This window comes from Callorhinus ursinus, unplaced genomic scaffold (genome assembly GCF_003265705.2).
Source record: "Callorhinus ursinus isolate GAN/ISIS: 27379988/994484 unplaced genomic scaffold, GSC_fseal_2.0 scaffold60, whole genome shotgun sequence".
NCBI classification, from domain to species: domain Eukaryota; kingdom Metazoa; phylum Chordata; class Mammalia; order Carnivora; family Otariidae; genus Callorhinus; species Callorhinus ursinus.
In genome coordinates, this window is record NW_027397122.1 from 8,170,041 (window position 1) to 8,191,726 (window position 21,686).

Below are 21,686 nucleotides of genomic sequence, written 5' to 3' on the forward strand. Positions count from 1 at the left end.
TTTTTTTTTTTTTTTAAATTAAGGGCGCCTGGGTCGCTCAGTCCTTAAGCGTCTGCCTTCGGCTCAGGTCATGATCCCAGAGTGCTGGGATCCAGTCCCGCATCGGCCTCCCTCTGACCCTCTACCCCCTCATGCTTACGCTCTCTCTCAAATAAATAACTTACAAAAAAAGGAAAGAAGGGAGGAGAAGGAAAGAACAGGAGGAAGAAAGGAGGAGAAGGAGGACTGACACCACAGACGACCTTTTGGACTCAGAAACGTGAGGAGCTAGGAGGCCAGAGGGTCGCGCAGCCACGGCCTTCAAAAGCAGGAAACGGCTTCTAGCCATAGCCAGCCGGCCCGACGGGCCAGCGGGTGCGAGCGCACAGTAAGTAGTCCCTTCAGACCCACAAGGTCCGAATCGGCCTCCGCCCCATCAGCTCTCCAGGACCAGCCAGGGCGCACTCCGACAAACTCGCGGCCGGAGGAGCAGCGACAGGACTGCGCAAGGGGGACCCCGCCGACGGCCTCCCGGGATGGAGGGGCCACGCCGGTGGCCCCCGGGAAGGGGGGACCCCGCCGACGCGCCCCCGGGAAGGGGGACCCCGCCGACGCCCCCACTGGGGGGTCGGAAGGCGCCGGGACCCACCCGATGTGTAGGAGCGGCTAGAGAGACCGAGGGAGGCGGGGAGCGCTCCGGGGAGAGGCGCTGGACTCTGACGGACACCGGGAGCCGCAATCCGGCGACCACAGGCCGGGGCGAACCGCACGGAGCCGGGAGAACGCGGCGCAAAGGGACAGTAACCACGCACGGACCTCAGGTGCGCGGGGCTCCGCTTCCCCGCACTTCAGGCTTTCCAAAATTACACGGTCACGCCTACAAGCCAGAGACTGCACATAAATTCCACAATTCTACAGAAAACAGAAACCCTGGCAGGACGCAGGCACACCGCGCCTGCATTTCCGCACGACCTCGGCCGGGCACCGTCTCCACCTGCAGCCGCTCCTCACGGGGACCCGGGGCGGGCTGCAGCGCGCCCAGCCTTCAGCCCCGGGTCCCGGGCGCCTCATTCTGCCCCCTTCCCACTTTCCCTGAACCCGTCTCTCCCTCCCCTACTTCCCATCTCCTAGTTTGTGCCCTCAGCAAAGATGGCACCCAGCCAGAAAAGAGCAGCCAGCGTGGTTTCCGGCTGCCTGCCCTCAGCAAAGATGGCAGGCGGCCGGAAAGGGTAGCGCGCATGACTTCCGGTCGGGCGGACCGCGGCTAGGCTCGCTCCCGGCGGCGCTCCGAGTGACGTAGCGAGCGCGCCGCGCGGCGTGAGCCGAGGGCGGTGCGGGGACACATGGAGGTCAGCGGTCGCCCTCGCGGCTGCTGCGTATGTCCGGTGCCGGCGGGGAGGGGGATTCTGGGCGTGAGTCCTGAGGGCTGGAGGGCGCGCCGGGCTGCTGGGGGTCGGGGTCCTGGGGCTGGAGGCGGGGACCCGGCCCGACCGTGCGCACGCGCTCCTCCGCCGCCATCCCGCGTGGTGGCCCGCGGGCCCGGGTGCGGGTGTTCTGTCTGCCCCCGAGGGCCGGGCTTTGAGGCTGGTGTTCGCCTAACCCCAGTGGGGCCTCCGAACCTCAGCTCCCTCCGTAGGCGGCGGGGTTGTCTTCCGCGGGGAGACGCCCCGCCGCCGGGGCGCCGTGGGGTGGGGGACGTTGCTTTTGGGCCCGCGTCCCTCCGGAGCCTCCGCCTTTCGGTGATCAGACCGAGGGTCTTAGAGCTGCGGTGCGCTGGTGGGCGAGTGAAGCGTGACGGCCGGTTGCCAAGTTCCGGGAAATCGAAGCAGCGTTGAACGCGCTCTCTGCTTTGGCAGGAGGGGAGGCCCGGGCCCTTGCCGTGCGCCGGCCGTTGGATCGCCCTGCTGTGCGAGACGGTGCGAGCGGGTAGAGGCCGCAGCAGCAGGATGCGTGACGGGTCCTTGGAGGTAACGTCTCGCCTGGGTGTGGAGGCATGAAGGGTGATTTCCTGGGTCCTGGGGTGTCGGGGGCAAGAGGGGGAACAGCAGGGCCTGCCGGGCTCTCCTGAAGGTGCGGGGCCTGTGGGAGGTGGGAGTGTGCTGCAGGGAGGTCGTCCGGGTGTGAAGCTGTGGGACGTGGATTACATGTCCTGGGTTTTCCAGGAGCTGCTTGACGTAAAATGTCTTGTCCCGCGTCTCTGCCAAGTCAGCGATTCTTAATCCTGGGTGCCTTTGAAGTAAGAGAGTGAATGCCTGCAGAGCCACACCTAGGAGGCCTCGGTCTGGATTGTTGAACTAGGTGGTTCCAAGCACAGCCAGGACTGGCACTCTACAGCCCAAGCTGTAATGCTCCTGCGTTTGGGTATTTGGTCACATTCTACGCTGAAACGAAAAGCCTGTGAGCTTTTTGCTTCAGAACGCACTGGCGTGCCCAGGGACAGGCAGAAAGGCGAGGTTCCCGCTGGTGTGGAGAGAGTGGCCGTGGTTTCATCTGTCCTGCTCTCATGTCTGGGAGTCAGGAGCTCTGCCTGCATCACCCCTTTCTCTCCTTTGTCTTTTCAGGGCTGTGGGACCACTTGTTAGCAGTCGTGCCTGCCTGTGCGCCCCCCGTCATGGCGGCTCGCCTGGTGAAACGATGCGCATGCCTCCTGAGGGAGGCCTCCCTTGTGGCCCCTGCCGTGGCTCCAGTTGGCCGGCTGAGATTTACCCAGGTCACCCCCAGGACTCTGACTTCCTCAGCTACCTCACCCAGTTCCCACTTCCCAGGTTCCTTGTCAGGGCTCTCAGAGAAGGAACAAGTGTTCACCACCAGGCCAGAGCAGCAAGAGGTGGACCAGCTCATCCAAAAGGCCAGCCGGCCAGAGGAGCTCCTGGAGCTGCTCGATGGTGGTCACTGCCTGCAGGAGAACCACGCAGCCCTCATGCTCATCCAGCTTTCTCGCCTGCTCTCTGACAAGCCAGAGTACAAGGCCTTGCTCATGCAGGATGCCCGCTTTCAGCGGCTTCTCCAGCTTGTCGACGGCCAGGTGGGTTTCTAGAATGTTCTCTGAGGGTTCAACGGGCAGAAAACAGTGGCATCGGAGTCCAGAGCAGCCACTCGCTTTCTATAGGCAGGAACCCTGCTGCTTTCTTAGTTCTCCACATCCTGTGGTTTTTCATTTTGTAGAGTCTTTATTCTGTTAATCCTCTTCACAGCCCCAGTAGGTGACTATTACTGTCCTTCTCTTCCAAGCAGCAAATGGGACGTGAAAATGGACGCACAGGAAGCGAGCTGGTCTTTCTCCGTTTCTGGGTTGCTTTCTCCCTGGCCAGGCCATCCTGACTTGGGTAGCTCCCCTCCAGTATCTGGCTCACAGTGAGCACACCCCTGATGCTGGAGGAGATGCTGAGGGGCTAATGAAGGGTGCCAGACAGCCGGGCTGAGCGTGGCCATCATCCAGCTGGCCAGATCCTTACCCGCGAGTACAGAGAGAAGGGGGGACCTGTCTGTGTGGCACTGGCGGCGGGGGGGGGGGGGGGTGGCGCACACCAGTTGTTGGCTCTGGCCTTGTCAGCCCACATTCCCTCCCCTGCTCCGCGCTGGAGGGAAGAAGACATGCTTCTGTCACTGAGCACCGGAGCCTTGTATCCAGTTATCAGAGGTGACTAGGAGGAGATTCATAGTTCAAGGGTGGAGTTTCTGGACTGCAGGGCAGGAAAGCAGTGGGCGGGGCTGGCTGTTTTTTTAACAAGATAGGCTAACAAAATGTCAGAACGCTCGAGAGTGGTAAGGGAAGTATCGAGTCATGGAGTTTTCTGTCTTAGTGAAACGTGTGCGTGCACTGGGGTCACGACAGAAGGTCACTTCTCTCTGATGCTGTCGATCTAATCCCTTATCGAGCTCCTTGTTCTGAGACTGTGATCTTGATTGTTATTTATTATTTGGTACACAGATAACTGAAGCACGTTTTAGGAGATGAGAGGGAATGTTGTAACTAGTTTATGGGCCAGAACAAACTGGGAACAAAGTACAATGCGAACGATGACCAAGCTTCCTTTTAAAAGTCGCCCTGCCATCCAGGAGACGCACAGGTGCAGGCATCAGGTTTCCTGATACGGACTCAAATTCTGCACTTGCTGGCCTCCCAGTCCTTCACTGGCTCCCGTGTTGGCGCTGCACCCCCTCTGTGTGGTCCCATTTCACAGATGCAGGGAGCGGCCCCACCAGAAGGGGCAGAGTTAGAGGCTCAGTGCTGCCGACAGAGCCCCCCATGAACACCCGGGTCCTGCCTCCCCTGTGGGGCCTCTGCAAGGGTGTAAGCCAGGCTGGAGGGGCCCCCTGGAAACACGCCCTGCTGGGAACAGCGGGGTCCCCCTTGTCAGAAGCAGCCCCCGAGGAGGGAGGGAGATGGTGGCGCCGCCGGCATGGGGCTTTGGGGACACTGTGTGTGGGGTGAAGCCTCACAGGCTGTGGGTGCCTGAGGTGACGATGGTGGTGGCAGGTGAACAGCCGGCCTCTCTTCCCTGACGCCTGGGGGTGTAGGGGCAGCTGGGCCTCCTCTTGCCCACATATGCCAGGGCTGCTTTGTGGGGCTTCACGCCTTGGGGAGGAGGGGCGGGGTGGGGCAGCGGGGCGCCGGCACCTGGACCTGCTCTGCAGCGTGTCGGCTTCGCTCTCATCGGCGTTCCTGAGAGACGCAATGTTCTCAGGAGCTATAGGACTGCTCCGCTGGAGAAGAGGGGTTTAGGGTTCGGGGCTTCTCAGACTCGGTAGAGCAGTTGTTTGCCCAAGAAAAGTCAGCATGTCTGACAGCTAACAATCGTCACGTCACTGCCAGCAAAAGAACCAGCAGGTTGACAGAATGTGACCCTGAGTCAGCCCTGCAGGCTTTCCCCTGACTTCTGGACCTGACGGCTTGCTTGGGTTTGGGTCTGCACGTGCAAGAGGGCACTTGTCAGGCGTGCCCACCGTGCAGATCCGTGGCCAGGTCTCTGTGTAACCGGCCACCTCCGTGGAATCTGCATTGGGGAAAGCCGAGGGGAATTGCCCTTCTCGCGCAGAGCTCTTATGTGCAGGTGGCTCCGACAGCTGGCGGAGTGGGGCGGGCTGCCGGAAGTGCCGCACGCCTTCCAGCAGTGGGTGGGGAGCCGTGCTGGGCAGGCAGCTTCCAGCCCAGACCCCTGGCACGGGACAGGTCGGCTCTCAGGTGTGACTTCCCTGTGTCCTCCCCGCCCAGATAGCCTCGGTCTGGCACGGACCCCTCGTGAGGCTGCTCCGGAGCCTCTACGCACTGGCGCTCCCGGCGGCCTGCAAGGAGCTGCAGTCGGTGGAGCAGGAGGTACGGTGGCGCATGCGCAGGCTCAAGTACAAGCACCTGGCCTTCCTGGCAGAGTCCAGCGCCACCTACATGCAGGAGCGGGGCTCCCAGGAGCTGCTGGCCGAGCTGCTCGTGCACTTGGAGCGGCGCTGGGCAGAAATCGAAGATGGCCGCATGGTGGTGGCCATGATGGCCAAGACAGGGCCCCTGTCGGAGCCGCTGATGAACCGCCTGGAGGACAAGGTACTGGGGCAGGAGGCCTGGGCAGCCACAAGCATGCTCAGTGGCCATGCTGATGAGCCTGGCGTGCCTCATCTTCTCTAAAACTACCTTGTGCGTGTAACCTGGGCCGGCCAGTGGCCTGGCTCCAGGCTGGCGCTTCCTGGTGATGTCATGCCCCCACTCCTGCCCTGCAGTCAAGTCAAATTCAGCCCCTGTTCCCATTGTAGTGGGCGCTGGCCCAGATGGCTGCCACAGCAAGCCCTGCGGCTCATGGGCCCCGGGTCCCCCTATGCTGGGACCTGGGGATAAGTCTGGCTGCAGACAGGGCGCCCCGGGCCCGGGGGTTCCCCGGCTGGGAGCTGAGGCAGGCCCCACACGGCCGGGGCCTGGGGTTAGTGAGCTCAGGTCCAGTCGCTGTCCCACAGGGGCCATACAGCGCTGCCTGGGAGCCCTGGCCTCGGCCGTCCAGCTGACCCCTGCCGGCTGTGATTGACAGTGCCTGGAGCTGGTAGAACAATTCGGCCCCGACGAGCTGCGGAAGGTGCTGGTCACGCTGGCCACTCAGAACCGGCGCTGCGTGCCCTTGCTGCGAGCCATCTCTTACCACCTGGTCCAGAAGCCCTTCTCCCTGACGAAAGGCATACTCTTGGACCTGGCATACGCCTACGGTGAGCCCTTGCCACCGGGAGCAGTGGGGGGAGAGGGCGCTCTGGCCGCAGCTGTGTCAAATTCGGTGCCCGCCCGCCCCATGGCTTGCACTGGCCCGAAAGGCTGCCACAGAAACGCTGTGACCCATGGGCCCTGATCCCCCGTGCTGGGCCTCAGGGATAAATTTGGTCACGGACACCTCGCCCCCAGACCAGGCTGGGGTGGCTGGGTGGCTCCCAGGGCAGCCTGCCGACCCTCACGGGGTGAACCCTGTGCTTGCTCTGTCCCGAAGGCAAACTTGGCTTCCAGCAGCCCCAGGTGTTCCAGCGCCTGGCTGCCGACCTGCTACCCCACACGCCCAGCCTGACGTCCGGCGAGGTGGCCCGCTGTGCCAAGTCCTTCGCCCTCCTCAAGTGGCTCAGCGGGCCTCTATTTGAGGCCTTCGTCCAGGTGAGCCGGGCAGAGCCCTGCAGCCTGGGCTGGAATGGCCTGTGGGCCTGACCCCCTCAAGGAGCGGGTTCCCTGCCCCTTCCATCAGGGAGGCACAGCCGGCCAGACACACTGCCTAGTTGCAGGTCGGGGGTTCCTCCCTGGGTCATTAAGTGGTGCAGACGAAATGGGTGAGGATGGTGTCCTTTGTCCTCTCACTGACCTTGGGAGGAATTTATGTCTTTGGGTGGCTGTCGCAGGGAGTAGTATGGACGGCCAGGCTCTCAGCTCACAGCTCCCAGAACAGCAGCGAGGAAAGATGCTTATGTTTGCCTGCAGCTGCTTGAGGCTGTGCCCGGGGGGGGGGTGCAACATTTCTAGAGCCTCTGCCGGGAGGCTCTCTAGGGTCCCAGCCTCTGGGGGATGGCAGCTGCTGCCAGGGAAGGTCTAGGTGGTCCCAGGTAGCTGGGGTCACGCGTCCTGCGGGAGGGACGGGTCCGTCTTACGCTGTCCTCCGCTTCATGTGGCCGGCCTAGCACGTCCTGGACAGAGCCCAGACCATCCCGGTGCCGCACCTGTGCAACGTGCTCCTGGCCTTCGCGCATCTGAACTTCCACCCGGAGCGGGAGGACCAGTTCTTCAGCCTGGTACGGTCTGTGCACCCTTGCTCTCCCATTCTCTTCCCTTGGTTTGCCGGCTGCCGCAGGGCTCCTGGGGTGCAGCTTCAGGCTGGACTTCTGCATGGGGGCCAGCTAGAGCCACATGGCACACATTGTCTGGGCACCAAAGACGTGCAATCCCCCACGCCTGCTCTGTGGCCCAGAACAGCTGCTGCTCAGGAGGTGTCGGCCGGCTCACTCGCCACACAGTCAGGGGTGGGGGACCCCTGGTCTCCGTTCCTGAGGCTTCCTGAATGCCCCGCTGACGCTGCTGGCAGGGCTGCGTGCTGTGCAGGCCACCGTGCAGAGTGCATCCATGCAGGGGTGAGGCGCCCCGCGTGTGCACCACCGGCTTTGACCCTGGGCCTCCATGTGGCACCACCCCAGCAGGCCAGCTGTGGCTCCTTTCATAGCCTCCAACTCCCCTCAAGGCCAGAAGCATGTCCCTGGCCTCGGGCCTGCTCGCCGCGTTAAGGGAGACGTGATTTCGGGGCACGGACTTGCTGCTGGGAGGGGCCGGCACGTCTGCCTGAAGGTCGTGCTGTCTGGGTTGGCCCTGGGTGCTGAGGAGAGTTTCTGGTACTCTCTACAAAGGGCTGCCCCACGCCTGACCGAGAGCAGCAGCAGGAATCCCCCCATAGCTGCTTTGGGCGTCAGTGCGGCCAAGTCATTCGGGAGCCCTTAGCACTGCTGGCCTGGGGACGTTGGCGGCCGCTGAGGGAAGCCCCCTCCCTCTGCCCACCCTGTCGTCACCCAGGTTCACGAGAAGCTGGGCTCAGCGCTGATGGGCCTGCACCCAGCACTGCAGGTGGACGTGGTGTGGGCCCTGTGCGTGCTGCAGCAGGTGCAGGAGGCAGAGCTGCAGGCCGTGTTGCGCCCTGACCTGCACACCCACTTCCTAGGTGAGCGGCGGGCTGTCCCCTCCTCTCCTAAGTGATGCTGAGCCCGCGCAGCGCCCCGAGCTCACCAGGCATTGGCTGCTCCTCCGCCCCCTCCCTGTGGGTAGCCCACAGACCCCCTCCTGGTGACGCATGTAGTTCAGGGGACAGCACGGGGGCAGGGTGCCGTTGTCCCCCACCTGGCCCGCATGTCCCTCCACCCCGGTGCCGCCCTCAGCTCCCCCTTTCTTCTCACGCTGTCTTCTGCCTCAGAGGGCGGGTCCCCGAAGGATCAGAGCACCTTCCAGAAGCTGCTCCACATCAATGCTAGCGCCCAGCTGGAGCACCCAGAGTACACCGGCCCCCATCTGCCAGCCTCAGCCCTGGTCCCCAGACTCTCAGCTCTCGACAGGAAGGTGACCCCCTTGCAGAAGGAGCTGCAGGACACGCTGAAGGGACTGCTGGAGGGCAGCAGCAGGGGCAGCTTCATGGTGCCCACACAGTACGGCTGGGTCCTGGGTGAGGCCCTCCCCACGCTCCCCCTGCTGACGGCCACAGGGCTGCTGCTTGTTTGGCCCCTCTGCTGTGAGGAGGGCCCTGCGCCCCCAGGGACAGTCCCCAACATGTGCACCCACACCCCTCCCTAGACGCCGAGGTGCTGCTGGACTCTGAAAGCCAGTTCCTGCCCCCCAGGGACTTCGTGGCCCCTCATCTCGCCCCACCCTCTGGGAGCCAGCCGCTGCCCCCCGGGGCCAAGAGGTAGGCAGCCACGCTGCTTCTCTGGGGCCCCCTCCTCCCTCCGAGGGCCCTAGGGAGTGTACTCCGCTCGAGCTCCGTGCCCCTTCCCCTCCAGGCTGGCCTTCCTGCGGTGGGAGTTCCCCAACTATGGCAGCCGGAGCCGAGACTTGCTGGGGCGCTTCGCGCTGGCCCGGCGCCACGTGCGGGCCGCTGGCTTCCTGGTGGTGGACGTGAGTACTGTCGGGGCCCAGCCCCGGAGGCTGGCTACGCCAGGGTCCCCCCTTCACACGGGAGAAAGGGAAGCTCGGAAGGTGGTATCTCGGGCCGCAGTTCCTGGGATCCGCTCAGGGCCTTGCAGACCAGGTCTGCGCGCCAGCCCCAGAGTGCACTGTCCCGTACAGGCCAGAGGACGCGGGAGTGTCCTTAAATACCGCATGACGGTTTGGTCACATTTATATCTTGGGTGGATTTCTGTCTTTAACAATCTTTAAAAATTAAAAAGTTGTTCTGGGGTGCCACGGACTCTGGGATCCCTGGCCGCAAGGATCAGGGCCCTGTATCTCTGAGCACTGAGGCAAGCGGGGCGTCTTCCCTGGCCACAGTCCTACAGCTCTGTGGGTTTGGGAGCCAGGGGTGCGGGTGCAGAGCAGGGGTCCCCACGCCCTCCCCGCAGGTCCCGTACTACGAGTGGCTGGAACTCAGGTCTGAATGGCAGAAGGGCGCCTACCTGAAGGACAAGATGCGGAAAGCAGTGGCAGAGGAGCTGGCCAAGTGACCGTCCCGAGCCGTGGACCATGTTCGTGGGGGGCCGGGCTCCCCCAAGGCCTGACCAGGGCCCCTTGGACACAACGTCCCTGCGCGAGCTTGCCGGCAGCTCCTGCCTCCCGTGGCCAATAAACCTGTGACTTTGGTTTTCAACACCAGGAGGCGCCCCGGCCTTTGTCCCCATCACCACTCTCCGCCCTGCTGTCGGCGTGGCTGGCTGGTCCCCGCTACTGCGCGCACGGTGCACCGGCACGGATCGAGCCCCACGCTTCCAATCTTGGGGCCATGAGGACCTTCCTGGGCAGGCCCCTGGGTTTTGAGCATGTGGCTTGGGGTTCTCGTGGCGGTGTGGGTACTGAGCACAGTCGTCCTGGGAGGTTCTCGTGCCCGTGGTCGCGGGAGCAGGGGGACCCCAAGGAGCCGGGCTGACACTAGGTCCAGAGCAGAGGAAAGAGCGCTCAGCTGACACAGCGGGGCTGGCGACCCCGCCCTGCCATCCCAGCCAGGCCAGGGGGGCCTGGTGTCGTGTGCCTGCGCGCCCTGACCCTCTTTTGCCGCCACACCCCCAGACGCTGGGAAGAACAGTGTGCCTCCCTCCCGGTCCCTCGTTGGAGACTTCGTAGGTGGAGCAGACAAGAGGGTGACCACTGCTGTTTGCCCCCTGCGGCTCAGGGTGGGGGAGGGAGCCGGGGAGAAGCGCCACCTCCACCCTGGGTCCCCAGGCCAGCCATTCCCCACACCTCCAGAGGGGTCTCTTCCTGACACTTGCAGCTCGCCTGGGGGTGGACGGGGAGCCGTCGGACACGTTTGCACAGGCTGGTGGCCGTCCTTCACCAGGTGGGAGGGCACAGCCACGGTGGCCCGGGCAAGATGAAGGAGCCGGGAGGACATGCCACGGTGAAGGACTGCCGTGGGCAGGTGCCAGGGCCTCTCGGAGGGCCCGCTGAGGACGCACAAGCTCGTCCTGTGCACTGCTCGGGACCACCGGCCTCCACGGGAGACGCTCTGGTCCCTTTGCGCTTGTGAGAAGGGACATGGTATCTTTGTTCTCCCAGTTTCCTCATCGGTGACCTCTCATAGCACTGGCGGGTGTTGCACCGGGACACTGACGGGGATGGGAGTCCCCAGGCAGGACCCTTGTGCCTTCTATACCCACGCTTCCCCCTTGCTGGCTGCCACCCCTCTGTTCTCCATTCCTATCCTGGCTTCAAGACCTTCCTGTAGAGGAATCTGCGTGGCCCTCTGGTTGGATGTGCACTAGCTCCCTCAGGGGCTCATGAGAGGGTTCCCTGTGCCAGTCCTGCCCTGCCCCTGCAGTTAGATGGCTCAGCCCTGCCCACAAGGATGGCGGGAACCCCAGTGCTCGGATGAATGCCCGGGAGCTCGGCTGTCACTGGGCCGTCGTGCGTTCCCGCCAGCAGAGAGGAGCCCTGAGGTCTGCTGCGTGCTCACCATGCGTCCTCACAGATGTGGCTAGGATTCCAGAAGGTGGTGCGTCTCCCCCTGTGGCCAGTGCTGGGGAGCCCTCTTCATTCTAGCCAGCTTGATGTGCGTTTCCACGACAACCAGTGATCTCTCTATCCTCACACGTGCTTACTGTCCATTTGCGTCATCTTTGGAGGAATACCTATTCTGATTCTGTGTCTCGGTTTTACTTGGGTCATCTGAGTTGTAAAAGTATGTTCTAGAAACCAGTCCCTCGTTGGAGAAAGGATTTGCAAATGCTTATTCCCATTTGTGGATTGTATTTTCACTTTCTTGATGGTGTCCTTGCGGCCACAAAGATTGAAGTTTCTGGGAGGTCCACTCTTTTTTCTTTTGCTTGTGCTTTGGAGGGTCATATCCCAAAATCCCTTGGTGAATCTAGGTCCTGAAAATATACCTGTGTCTTCCAAGAAGACACAGACAAAATTTGTAATTTTGCCCTTACGTTATTACCTGTTTTGAGTTAAGTTTTGTATTTGGTACGTGTTTAGTGTCAACTTCATTCTTTTGCATGTGACTCTCCAGTTATCCCAACACCATATTGAGAAGATAGTTCTTTTCTCGTTGTATGGTCTTGGCACCTTGGTTGAAACTCAGTTGGCCACAGATGTCTGGGGTTATTTCTGGGCTGTCAGTATCCCTCTGTCTCTTGATTGTTGCTTTGTAGGACATTTGAAGTTAGAAAGTGTGAGTCCTAGACTACCTCAAAATAAAAAGCTTCTGCACAGTGAGGGAAACAGCCAACAAAACTAAAAGCCTGCAGAATGGGAGGAGATATTTGCAGATGATGATATCCAATAAAGGATTAGTGTCTAAAGTATATAAAGAACTCAACACCAAAAAAAAAAAAAAAAAACCTTACAGTTTAAAAATGGGCAGAGGCCATGAACAGACATTTCTCCTAAGACATCCAGACAGCCAACAGACACATGAAAAGATAGTATCACTCATCAGGGAAACACAAAACCACAATGAGGTACCACCTCACACCTGTCAGAATGGCTAAAATTAACAAAACGGGGAACAACAGCTGTTGGGAGGATGCGGAGAAAGGGGAGGAACCCTCATGCACTGTTGGTGGGAGTGCAAGCTGGTGCAGCCACTCTGGGGAACAGCATGGAGGTTTCTCAGAAAGTTAAAGATAGAGCTACCCTACGACCCAGCAATTGCACTACTAGGTATTTACTCAAAGACAAAAACATGAATTCAAAGGGATACATGCACCCCTATGTTTATAGCAGCAGCATTTACAATAGCCAAACTATGGAAGCAGCCCAAGTGTCCATTGCCTGATGAATGGATAAAGAAAATGGTGTATATATATTCAATGGGATATTATTCAGCCATAAAAAAAAGAAATCTTGCCATTTGCAATGATGTGGATGGAGCTAGAGGATATTATGCTAAGTGAACTAAGAAAGACACCATAGGATTTCACTCCTATATGGAATTCAAAAAAGGAAAAAAAGAGACAAACCAAAAAACAGACTCCTAACTATAGAGAGCAAATGTGTACCTGAGGGGAGGTGGCCAGGGGATGGGGGAGGAGGTGAAGGGCCAAGTACACTTTTCTTGAGCACTGAGCGAATCTGGAAGTGTTGACTCACACTGTACGCCTGAAAATACAACACTTTTAACTACACTGGAATTTGTTAAAATGTGAGTCTTAATAGATTCTACGTTTTCAAGGTTGCTTTGACTATTCTGGGTCCCTCGTAACTGCATACAAATTTTAGAAGTAGCCTATCAATTCTTACAAAGAAGTAGTCAAGATTCTGATAGGAATAGCAAGGAAGCCTTGCGTCAGTTTGAGGAGTGCTTTCTGAACCACCTTAGGCCTTCTGATCCATGAATATGGCATGTTTGCCCATTTATTTAGACATTCTTTAATTTCAACAGTGTTTTGTAATCTTCAGACTAAAAATTTTGAATGTCCTTTGCTAAACTGATTCCTAAGGACTTTATTTTTTTGGTGTCCTTAGGCATGGCATTTTCTTTATTTCAATTTTGGATTATTACAGATTTATAGAAATACAATTGAATCTTTACCCAAAGTATAATTCATGTACAATATCCTGTTAGTTTCAGGTGTACATCATGGTGATTCAGTGTTTGTATACATTATGAAATGGTCCCCATGAGTCTAGTTACCATCTGTCACCGAAGTTCTTAGAATATTATTGACCATATTCTCTGTGCAGTACATTACATACTTCTGACTTATTTTCTAACTGGAAGTTTGTGCCTTTAATCCCCTTCATCTGTTTAATCCCCCCCCCCCATCCCTCCCTCCTCTGGTAACCAACAGTTTATCTTTGAAGCTGTTTCCACTTTGTGTTTTGGGTTTTCGATTTTTTACAATTTGTTTTGTAGTTTCTCAAGGATCCTCCACTCCGTGGAGTGGCTGCACCAATTTGTGTTCCCACCAACACTGCACAAGTGTCCCAATTTCTGCACGTCCTTGCCAACACTTGTCATAATATTTTTTTCTTTTTGATACTAGCAATTCTGACAGGTGTGAGGTGGTATCTCACTGTGGTTTTGAGTTGTATTTCCCTGGTGATGAGTGATGCTAAGCATCTTTTCATGCTACTGTTGGCCATCTGGACATCTTCTTTAGAGAAATATCTATTCAAATCCTCTGCCAATTTTTAAGTCACAGTATTTGTTGTCGGGGTTTTTTTTTAAGATTTTATTTATTTGACAGAGCGATAGCAAGAACATAAGCAAGGGGAGTGGGAGAGGGAGAAGCAGGGAACCTGATATGAGGCTGGATCCCAGAACCTTGGGATCATGACCTGAGCAGAAGTCAGATGCTTAACGACTGAGCCACCCAGGCGCCCCCTGTTGGGTTTTTTTTTTTTTTTTTTTGTACATGTTCTTTATATATTTTGGATATTAACCTCTTACTTGGTTGTGTGATTCGCAGATACCTTCTCCCTCTAGGTAGGCTGCTGCCTTTATGTTTTGTTGATGGTTCCTTCCTGTGCACAAGCTTTTTAGCTTGGTGCAGTCTCATTTTAGCTTTTGTTGCCCTTGCCTGAGGAGACTGGTCCAAAAAATATTGCTGAGACCGAGGTCAGAGAAATTTACTGCCCGTGCTCTCCTTTGGGAGTTTTATGGCTTCAGGTCTCAACATTTAGGTCTTCCGTCCATTTTGCCTTTATTTTTGTGTGTGGTGTAAGAAAGTGGTCCAGTTTCATTCTTCTGCATGTGGCTGTCCAGTTTTCCCCAACACCATCTGTTGAAGAGACTGTCTTTTCCCCCATTGGATATTCTTGCCTTGTAGGTCATAGATTCATTGACCCCATAAATGTGGGTTTATTTCTGGGCTCTCTATTCAGTTCCATTAGTGTGTGTGTCTGTTTCCTGCCAGTACCACACTGTGTTGATTTACTTTGATTACTTATTTGCTTTGTAGTATAGTTTAAAATGTGGGAGCGTGATACCTCAAGGTTTTGTTCTTTCTCAAGATTGCTTTGGCTATTTGGGATCAACAATTGATTTTTATATACTGATCTTGAATCCTCCAACCTTGATGAACTAATGTACCAGTCCTAATTATTTTTGCTGCTTTTAGGATTCTGTCTTTGACTTTTAGCATTTTTTTATATGTCTTTGCAGCTCTGTCCGTATATATCCTAGTTGAAGTCCATTGAGCTTCCTGAACGTATGGGAGGTTTCTGTTTTCAACATAGGAAGTTTGCAGCCATGCCTTTTTTGAAAGTTCTCTCTCTCTCCTCCTGGTATTCCCATTATGTGTATGTTGGGGGCAGTTAATGTGTTCCATATTTCTTGGAGGCTCTTTTCATTTTTTTTTTTTTCTCTTCAGCTAGCATAATATCCTGCGATCTGTCTTCAAGTTCACCAATTCTCCTGCCAGTTCAAATCTTCTGGTCAGCCCCTAAAGTGAATTTCCTCATTTCTGTGCTTTATGGATGTTCTCTACTTGATGTAACCTTATCATTAAACCTTCCTTTACTTCTTTAGTCATGCTCTCCTTTAGTCGTGAGCATATTTATAACAGGTACCTTGAAATCCTTGTGACATATGTCATCTAGTCACTCTCATAGGCAGTTCCTGTTGCCCGCTTTCTTCCTAGAATCTGGGTCATACTTTCCTCTCTTTGTGTGCCTGGTTATTTTTTGTTGGAAATTGAGCATTTTTAATAAAATAACAATTCTGGGTCCAAGGCCAACACCCCCTCTCCTCTGGGGCTTCTTACTGTTATTTGCTTGTTTGCCTGGGGACTGGCTAGACTATTTTGGTGAAGTCTGCTCCTTTTTCCCTGCAGTGTTCAGCCTCTGGTGCTTTCCTTCCGGGAGGCACATAGGTGTGCCCACAGTCACCCTGGCCTGCTCTCTAGGCTGTGGCCTCATTGCCTCTCTGAATCTCCTCCCACATGCCTTTGACCACAACCCCCCACTGTCCTGAGGGCACCCTCGGCTGAAACTTCCCCATGCTCTATTGTAAGGGAAGTCAGCTCCTGTGGGAAGAGATTGGGAGCTATCCACTTCATAGCCTGGCAAAATCTCAGCCAGGGCTCAAAGCAAGCTTGTGAGAGACACCCCCAATCTGGGAGCTGAGCACTCAGTGGAGGGGGGACAGCAGCCTCTTCTGGATTGGAACCATGGCCTTGAGCTGGTAGAGAGGCCACCGGGTCGGCATATTCAGCATGTCAGGCCCAAGGTAGAGTCTCCCTCCCACAAGCAGGGGCTAAACAGAGAGAGGGAGCCCCACCTCGGCCACACTTGCCTGGGACTCAGCCTCAGCAGCAGGTGTCAGGACAGGGTAGGAAATGGTAAGTGACTGGGGGCCTGTGTTCTTGGCCCCAGCAGTCGGGTAGCTTCTCTAGCTTGGTGAGCAGGGAGAGGGGAGGGAAGGAGCAGCTTGGCTCAGATACCACTGGCTCTGCTTTCTTTTGAACTTTGAACAGGGCACCTGGGTGGCTCAGTCGTGTCCAACTCTTGGTTTCAGCTCAGGTCATGAGATCAAGCCCCACATCAGGCTCTGCATTCTATGCAGAGTCTGCTTGAGGTTCTCTCCCTCTGCCCCTCCTCCCATACACATGTGCTCTCTCTCTCTCTCTCTCTCAAATAAATAGATCTTTAAAAAAATAAATAACTCGGCACCCATTTTCTTCGATAGCTCTTTCTTCATTTGTTTGCCCATCAGACCATTTCCAGGAGCTTTAACTGTTTGTTGTATTATTCCCACCGGTTTCGCTGGGAAGCTGGCCAGTGGAGCGCCTCATGCTTTCATTCTAGAAGTCTGGCTGCCCTTAATTCTTTTCTTGCCTCGCTGTGGGCTTAGAGCCCCCAGCCCTGTGTGGAAGACAGGGCCAGGAGCAGATGCCCTTTCTCGCCTCAGCCCTAGGAAGCATTCGGTCTTTCACCGTCAAGCACGGTGTTCGCTGTAAGGCTTTTGCATATGGTCTTAATCAAGTTCATTTTAACTTGCTGAGAAGTTTTTAGCGATCTGAACGGCTGTTGGGTTATGTCAGATGGGTTATGTGTCACTCAATACGATCACATAGTTTTTCTTTAGCTTGTTGGTATGGTGGATTGTTCCAAATGATTTTCAAATGTTGAACCGTCCATGCACACCTGGAATAAATTCCATCTGGCCATGGTTGTATAATTCTTTTTATACAGTGTCAGATTTGATATGCCAATATTTTGTTGAGATTTTTTTGCGCCTAAGTTCATGGGAGATATTGTCTGTAGTTTCTTGGTCGTTTGTTTGTTTCTGGTACTATCTTTGGTTTGGGTACAGTATTTAAATTTGTCTCAGGAAATGAGTTAGGATATGTTCCTTCATCTTTTGTTTTCTGGAAGAAATTGCTTAAAATTGATGTTAATTCTACTTTACATGCTTGGTAGAATTCTTCAGTGAAATCATCTGGGCCTGAACATTTCTTTGGGTAAGCTTTTAAATGAAAAATTAAATTTCTTTCATGGTTCCAGGACTGTTCATATTATCTACTTCATTTTGCTTGCTCGAATTTGGTAGATTTTAATTTTCTTCTTGCCTCCAGGGATTTCAGACATCACGCTGGCACTCCCAGAAACAGAATCTTACCAGCCGTCCGGGCATCCTGTGGCCCAGTCAGGCTGACACAGAATTAAGCATCCAGCCGCCAGGGCACTCTGATACTGGGCATTTGTGTCTTCTCTCCTCTTAAGGTTGTCAGTCTTGCTAGGGGTTTATCAATCTTATTAATTCTTCTCAGAACCATTTTGTTTGTTTCATTGATTTCCTGCTTTCAATTTCATTGATTTCTGCTCTTGACTTTATTATTTCCTTCTTTCTGCTTGTTTTGATTTTATTTTGCTCTTTTCCTGTCATGAGGCAGGAATTTCATGAGGCAGGAACTTCAATGATTTTGAGGTCTTGCCTCCTTCTGATGTGCTATAAATACCCCTCTCAGCACTGCTTTAGCTGCAGACCACATACTTTGATGTTTTGTATTATTTTTATTTGGTTCAGTTCTGTGTTTTTAAAAAAGCTCCCCGAAGTACTTCCCCTTTGGCCCATGGATCATTTACAAGAGTGTGGTTTTCTTCCCAGTGTTTGGAGATTTTCCTGTTGTCTTGCTGTGATTTATTTTGTTGGAGTCCATTGTGGTCTGAATACAAACACTGTGATTTCAGTTATTTTAGACGTGTTGATGTTGGTTTTATGGTCCAAGGTTTGATCTCTCTTGGGGAATGTTCCCTACTTTGAACATAGGAGCACTCTGTCTCGCTGGGTGGACTACCCTGCGGGATGCTGTGGGTGGGCGGATGGTGTGGGTCTCCTACATCTGGGCTGGTTTTCTGTCTAGTGGTCCTGTGGGTTGTCAAGGGGACAAAGTGAAGTCCTCAACCATACTTGCAGATATGCCAGTCTCTCCTCTGCTCTGCCAGCTTCAGCCTCGTGTATTTTGAGGCTCTAAGAGTTGATGTGTGCACATTTAGGATTCTTATGTCTTCCTGGGGGACCAATCACTACCTCTAATGTGTCATCACAGAATGTCAGTCTGTCGCCACTTATTTCCTTTGCTTAAAAGTCTACTTTCTCAGATATTAACCCAGCCACTCCTGCTTCTTCATTTTGTTGTTGTCTTGTGTTTGATTACCATTCATATTGTGTGTCTTCTTCCTTTCTCCCAGCACACCTACGTTATTGCATTTGAAGTGACTTTCTTATAAACAGCATATAGTTCAGTCTGCCTTTTTTGTCCACTCTGCCAGTCTTTGCCTCCTGATCTGTGAGTGTACATTTTAACGTATTTAATGTAATTTGTATATTTAACCTATTTACGTTTATGTGTGTTAAGGCCAAAAGTCTGCCATTTTGTTATTTGTCTTCTGGTTTGCCTCTGTTTCTTGTTCTTTTGTTTCTTTCATCTTGCTTTCCTGTGGACTCTGAACACTTTTTTATAAAATTTTATTTATTTATTTGAGAACATGAGTAGGCTCCCCGCAGAGCAGGCTGACATGGGACTCAGTCCCAGGACCCTGAGATCATGACCTGAGGTTAAGACAGATGCTTAACCGACTGAGCCATCCAGACACCCCACCTGTGGACTCTGAACATTTTAAAGGACTCTATTTTGACTTACATAGTGTGGTTTGGGGTGTGTCATCGTGTATTGTCTTCTTTTTTTTTTTTTAGGTTTTATTTATTTATTTGACCCGGGGGAGTGGGGGGAGAGCAAGCACAAGCAGGGGGAGCTGCAGAGGGAGAGGGAGAAGCAGGCTTCCCCCTGAGCAGGGAGCCTGATGCAGGACTCAATCCCAGGACTCTGGGACCATGACCTGAGCCAAAGGCAGACACCCAACCAACTGAGCCACCCAGGCGCCCCTTGTATGGTCTTCTTAGAGTTTGTTCTGGGTATTGAAACACGCTCGCGTGCAGGTCCTCACAGTCGGCCGCCAGCAGTGTGTGCACTTCGGGTTGCGTGTGCACACTGCTTCCATGTTGGTCGCTGTGCCATCCCTGCTTTTAAGGATCCGCTCGAGTGTCAGCTGGTGTTAACATTTGTTTATCTCGTCACACGTGCTACCGGGCACTCAGGGGGAGTGCCCACTGTTGCGCCCGTCTCTCTGCCCTTCCCATGCTCCTTCTTCCCTCCCAGTGCCCCAAGAGGCCGCCCTTACGTCCGTCCTTGTGGAGAGACACGCTATACCCGGGCTTGCGGGGCGGTCTGCCGGGGCTGGAGCCTTCAGTGTCCCCTGGCTCAGAGTGCATTTCTCCTTCGTTCTTGTGTGTGTGCACGGGCGCGTGGCTGAAGCGAGCGCCTTCCTTCTCAAATGATGCTTGCTTTCAACACTTGGAAAACATGGCACGGCTTCCTTCCGGCCGCTGGCTCTGGATCGGAAGTGCGCTGTGGTTGTCCTCAGCATTCCCTGTGGGTCTCATGCTCGTCTCTCTGGCTGTTTCCGTGATTTCGTCCTTGGTGCTCAGAAGTTACAGCTCAAGTGGCCAGACGTGGATTTCCTTGGATGTATCGTATTTTAGATTTGCTCAGCTCCTTGAATCTAAGTCTCTGTCTTTTGCCTAATTTGGGGAGTTTCAGCCATCATTTCTTTGAATACTCTTTTCAACTGCTCGCCCCTGCCACTCTTCTTCTGGGACTCCGGTTATGGGAACAGTGGATCTTATGTTGTTATCCCACAGGTTCCTGAGCCTCTGTTCAGTTTTTTCCCCCAGTGTTGTGTTGTTGTTGTTGTTAATAGGTTGAGTACTTTCTGTGGACCCATCCTCAGCCTCACTGGGACATCCTCTGTCATTTCTGGCCACGGATAAGCCACTCAGCAAGTGTTTCCTTTCAGTGATTCTGTATCATATTGTGGTTTTGGTTTGCTTCTGTGTTATGTCTGTTTCTTTGCTAACATTTTCCATTTGCTACAAGATAAACTTATTCCTTACGGAACCTCTTCAATTACGACTGATTTAAAATCCTTGTCAGATAATTCCAGCATCTTCAGCTCAGTTTGGGCATCAGTTGATTACTCTTTCTTATTCTAGTTGTGACTTTCCTGAGTCTTGGGTTCTTCCTTGAGTTTCCTGGTATGACAGGTGATTTTTTTATTGTCTCCTGAACAGTCAGGCTATTATGTTCACATTTTGTATTTTAGCAGGTGGTTATCCTGTTTGGACTCAGCAGACAGATCCTGAGCTACTCTAGTGGCCTGTGGTTTCAGTGACAGTGGACCGTGCAGAGGTCCCTGCTGGGCCATCCTGGGCCTCTGGATGGGGGCAGGGTATCTGGCCCCTGGGAGGAGTACTTCCCCCCCACCCTTGGGGCCTCTCAGTGGGGCAGGGGGGCCAGTGAGCCGGGTGGGGAAGGAATGGGCCTCTCCTTGATCTTCCTGCCAGTTCTAGCAGACCCCCCACACACACCCAGAGTCGTCAGTGGGACTCCAGCCCCACATGGGGATGAATACGTCCACCTGGTCCTCTTCCTGGTGGCAGGCTGGGGGTCAGGAAACGTGGTCCTGGACCCCCTGACGTCGGGCTGCTCTGTTGTTCCTCCAGCCCTGGGGACCCTCACCACATCACCTCACTCTTTTCATGTGTAAGAGTTCTGTTTTGGTTGTCTCTGATTTCCTGCGTTTATTGGTAGTCGGGAAAAGCAAAGAGACAAGCCTAGGCCAGCCACCTCATCCAGACTAGAAGCCCCTCAGGGCATGCTGAAGGGCTTTTGGTTTCTGGAAAGTGTGTGCAGGCCAGATGGTAGGGGGTCGGCAGAGCAGTGGGAACTGTGAAGGACTCTGCTACGGCCACGGCCACGGGCGAAGGGCCATGGGAGGAGGCAACTTAGAAGAGCCTGGGAGGTGAGGATGAAGGCGTGGGGGAAGGGGAGAACAGGAGGGTCCCCATCAGGGGGGTGGATGGACGGATCTCGCGCACTTCCAGCGACTGAGAGGGGTGCAGGATGCAGGGCTCAGGCTGGGCGTGGCGGGGCTGGTGCCCAACGCAGGCAGGGAGCCAGCCCCGCGGTGCGCCCGGGACAGCGCCCGCAGGAGACAGGGTTGGGGAGATTCCCCGCACCCCCCACGACAATGATCGCTCTGATTCCCTGCCCCCGCCCAGCTCTGGGATGGCGACAATGGCCATCTGTCTCCCGGAGCCGGAGCCTGGCACTGGGCGGGTGCGAGCGCGGGAGGGCCCGGGTGGAAGCAAGGGCACGGCTCAGGGAGGCTCGGGAGGGCTTGCAGCCCTGAGGTGTGGCGGAGGCGGCCGCCGAGGCGGAGGAAAGCGTGGTTCTCCTCTTCCTCCCGCCCCGGTGTCCGGGAGCCTAGCTGCGGGGCGCACGGGACCGGTCCGCCCAGCTCCCCCGGGACGGCCTTGCCCGCCGCGTTCCCGCCGCGCCGGCTCCGTTCTCCGGTTTCCATGGAGCCGGGAGGCGGTTGCCACGGAGACCAACGTGCGACGGCCAGCCAATCAGCGTGGAGCTGCGGCTCCAGCTCACCTCCTGGATGGAGGCAAGGGGGACGCAGGAGGCCGGGCACCAGGACGGCGCCGCCACCTCCCCCAGGGCGCCGAGGCCCCTGCGCCCCGCGTGCCGACGACCCTCCCCAACCCCGCCTCTTCCAG

General features: G+C 55.5%; 1 protein-coding gene and 2 non-coding genes across 10 annotated transcripts; all 3 read left to right on the forward strand.

Annotated features, from left to right (window-relative positions):
* Positions 1 to 1,267: 1,267 nt before the first annotated feature.
* Positions 1,268 to 9,767, forward strand: TBRG4 (transforming growth factor beta regulator 4). 8 transcript variants are annotated; one of them, XM_073885008.1, is made up of 12 exons: positions 1,268 to 1,355; positions 1,836 to 1,946; positions 2,541 to 3,004; positions 5,195 to 5,518; positions 5,994 to 6,165; positions 6,438 to 6,595; positions 7,111 to 7,221; positions 7,991 to 8,135; positions 8,385 to 8,630; positions 8,759 to 8,870; positions 8,965 to 9,079; positions 9,523 to 9,767. In XM_073885008.1, the coding sequence occupies exons 3-12, from the start codon at positions 2,591 to 2,593 to the stop codon at positions 9,622 to 9,624; spliced, it is 1,899 nt and encodes a 632-aa protein (XP_073741109.1). In that variant the 5' UTR covers positions 1,268 to 1,355; positions 1,836 to 1,946; positions 2,541 to 2,590; the 3' UTR covers positions 9,625 to 9,767. The 8 variants fall into 8 exon arrangements, with proteins under 8 accessions (XP_073741109.1, XP_073741106.1, XP_073741108.1 ...); XM_073885007.1 differs by having other exon boundaries at positions 1,284 to 1,391; positions 1,836 to 1,979; positions 8,943 to 9,079; XM_025853138.2 differs by having other exon boundaries at positions 1,284 to 1,391; positions 1,836 to 1,979.
* On the forward strand, positions 5,687 to 5,824 carry LOC112809819 (small nucleolar RNA SNORA5). Its single transcript, XR_003204663.1, has one exon. It is a non-coding gene; the product is annotated as a small nucleolar RNA SNORA5 (small nucleolar RNA).
* LOC112809818 (small nucleolar RNA SNORA5) lies at positions 6,212 to 6,346 on the forward strand. The gene has a single exon (XR_003204662.1). It is a non-coding gene; the product is annotated as a small nucleolar RNA SNORA5 (small nucleolar RNA).
* Positions 9,768 to 21,686: the final 11,919 nt, after the last annotated feature.

Bases quoted from the DNA above. Each gene is read 5' to 3' on its own strand.
- TBRG4 (XM_073885005.1), top strand. The intron at 6,166-6,437 runs GTGAGCCCTTGC...TCTGTCCCGAAG, and splicing joins GGACCTGGCATACGCCTACG to GCAAACTTGGCTTCCAGCAG. The intron at 8,871-8,964 runs GTAGGCAGCCAC...CTTCCCCTCCAG, and splicing joins CTGCCCCCCGGGGCCAAGAG to GCTGGCCTTCCTGCGGTGGG.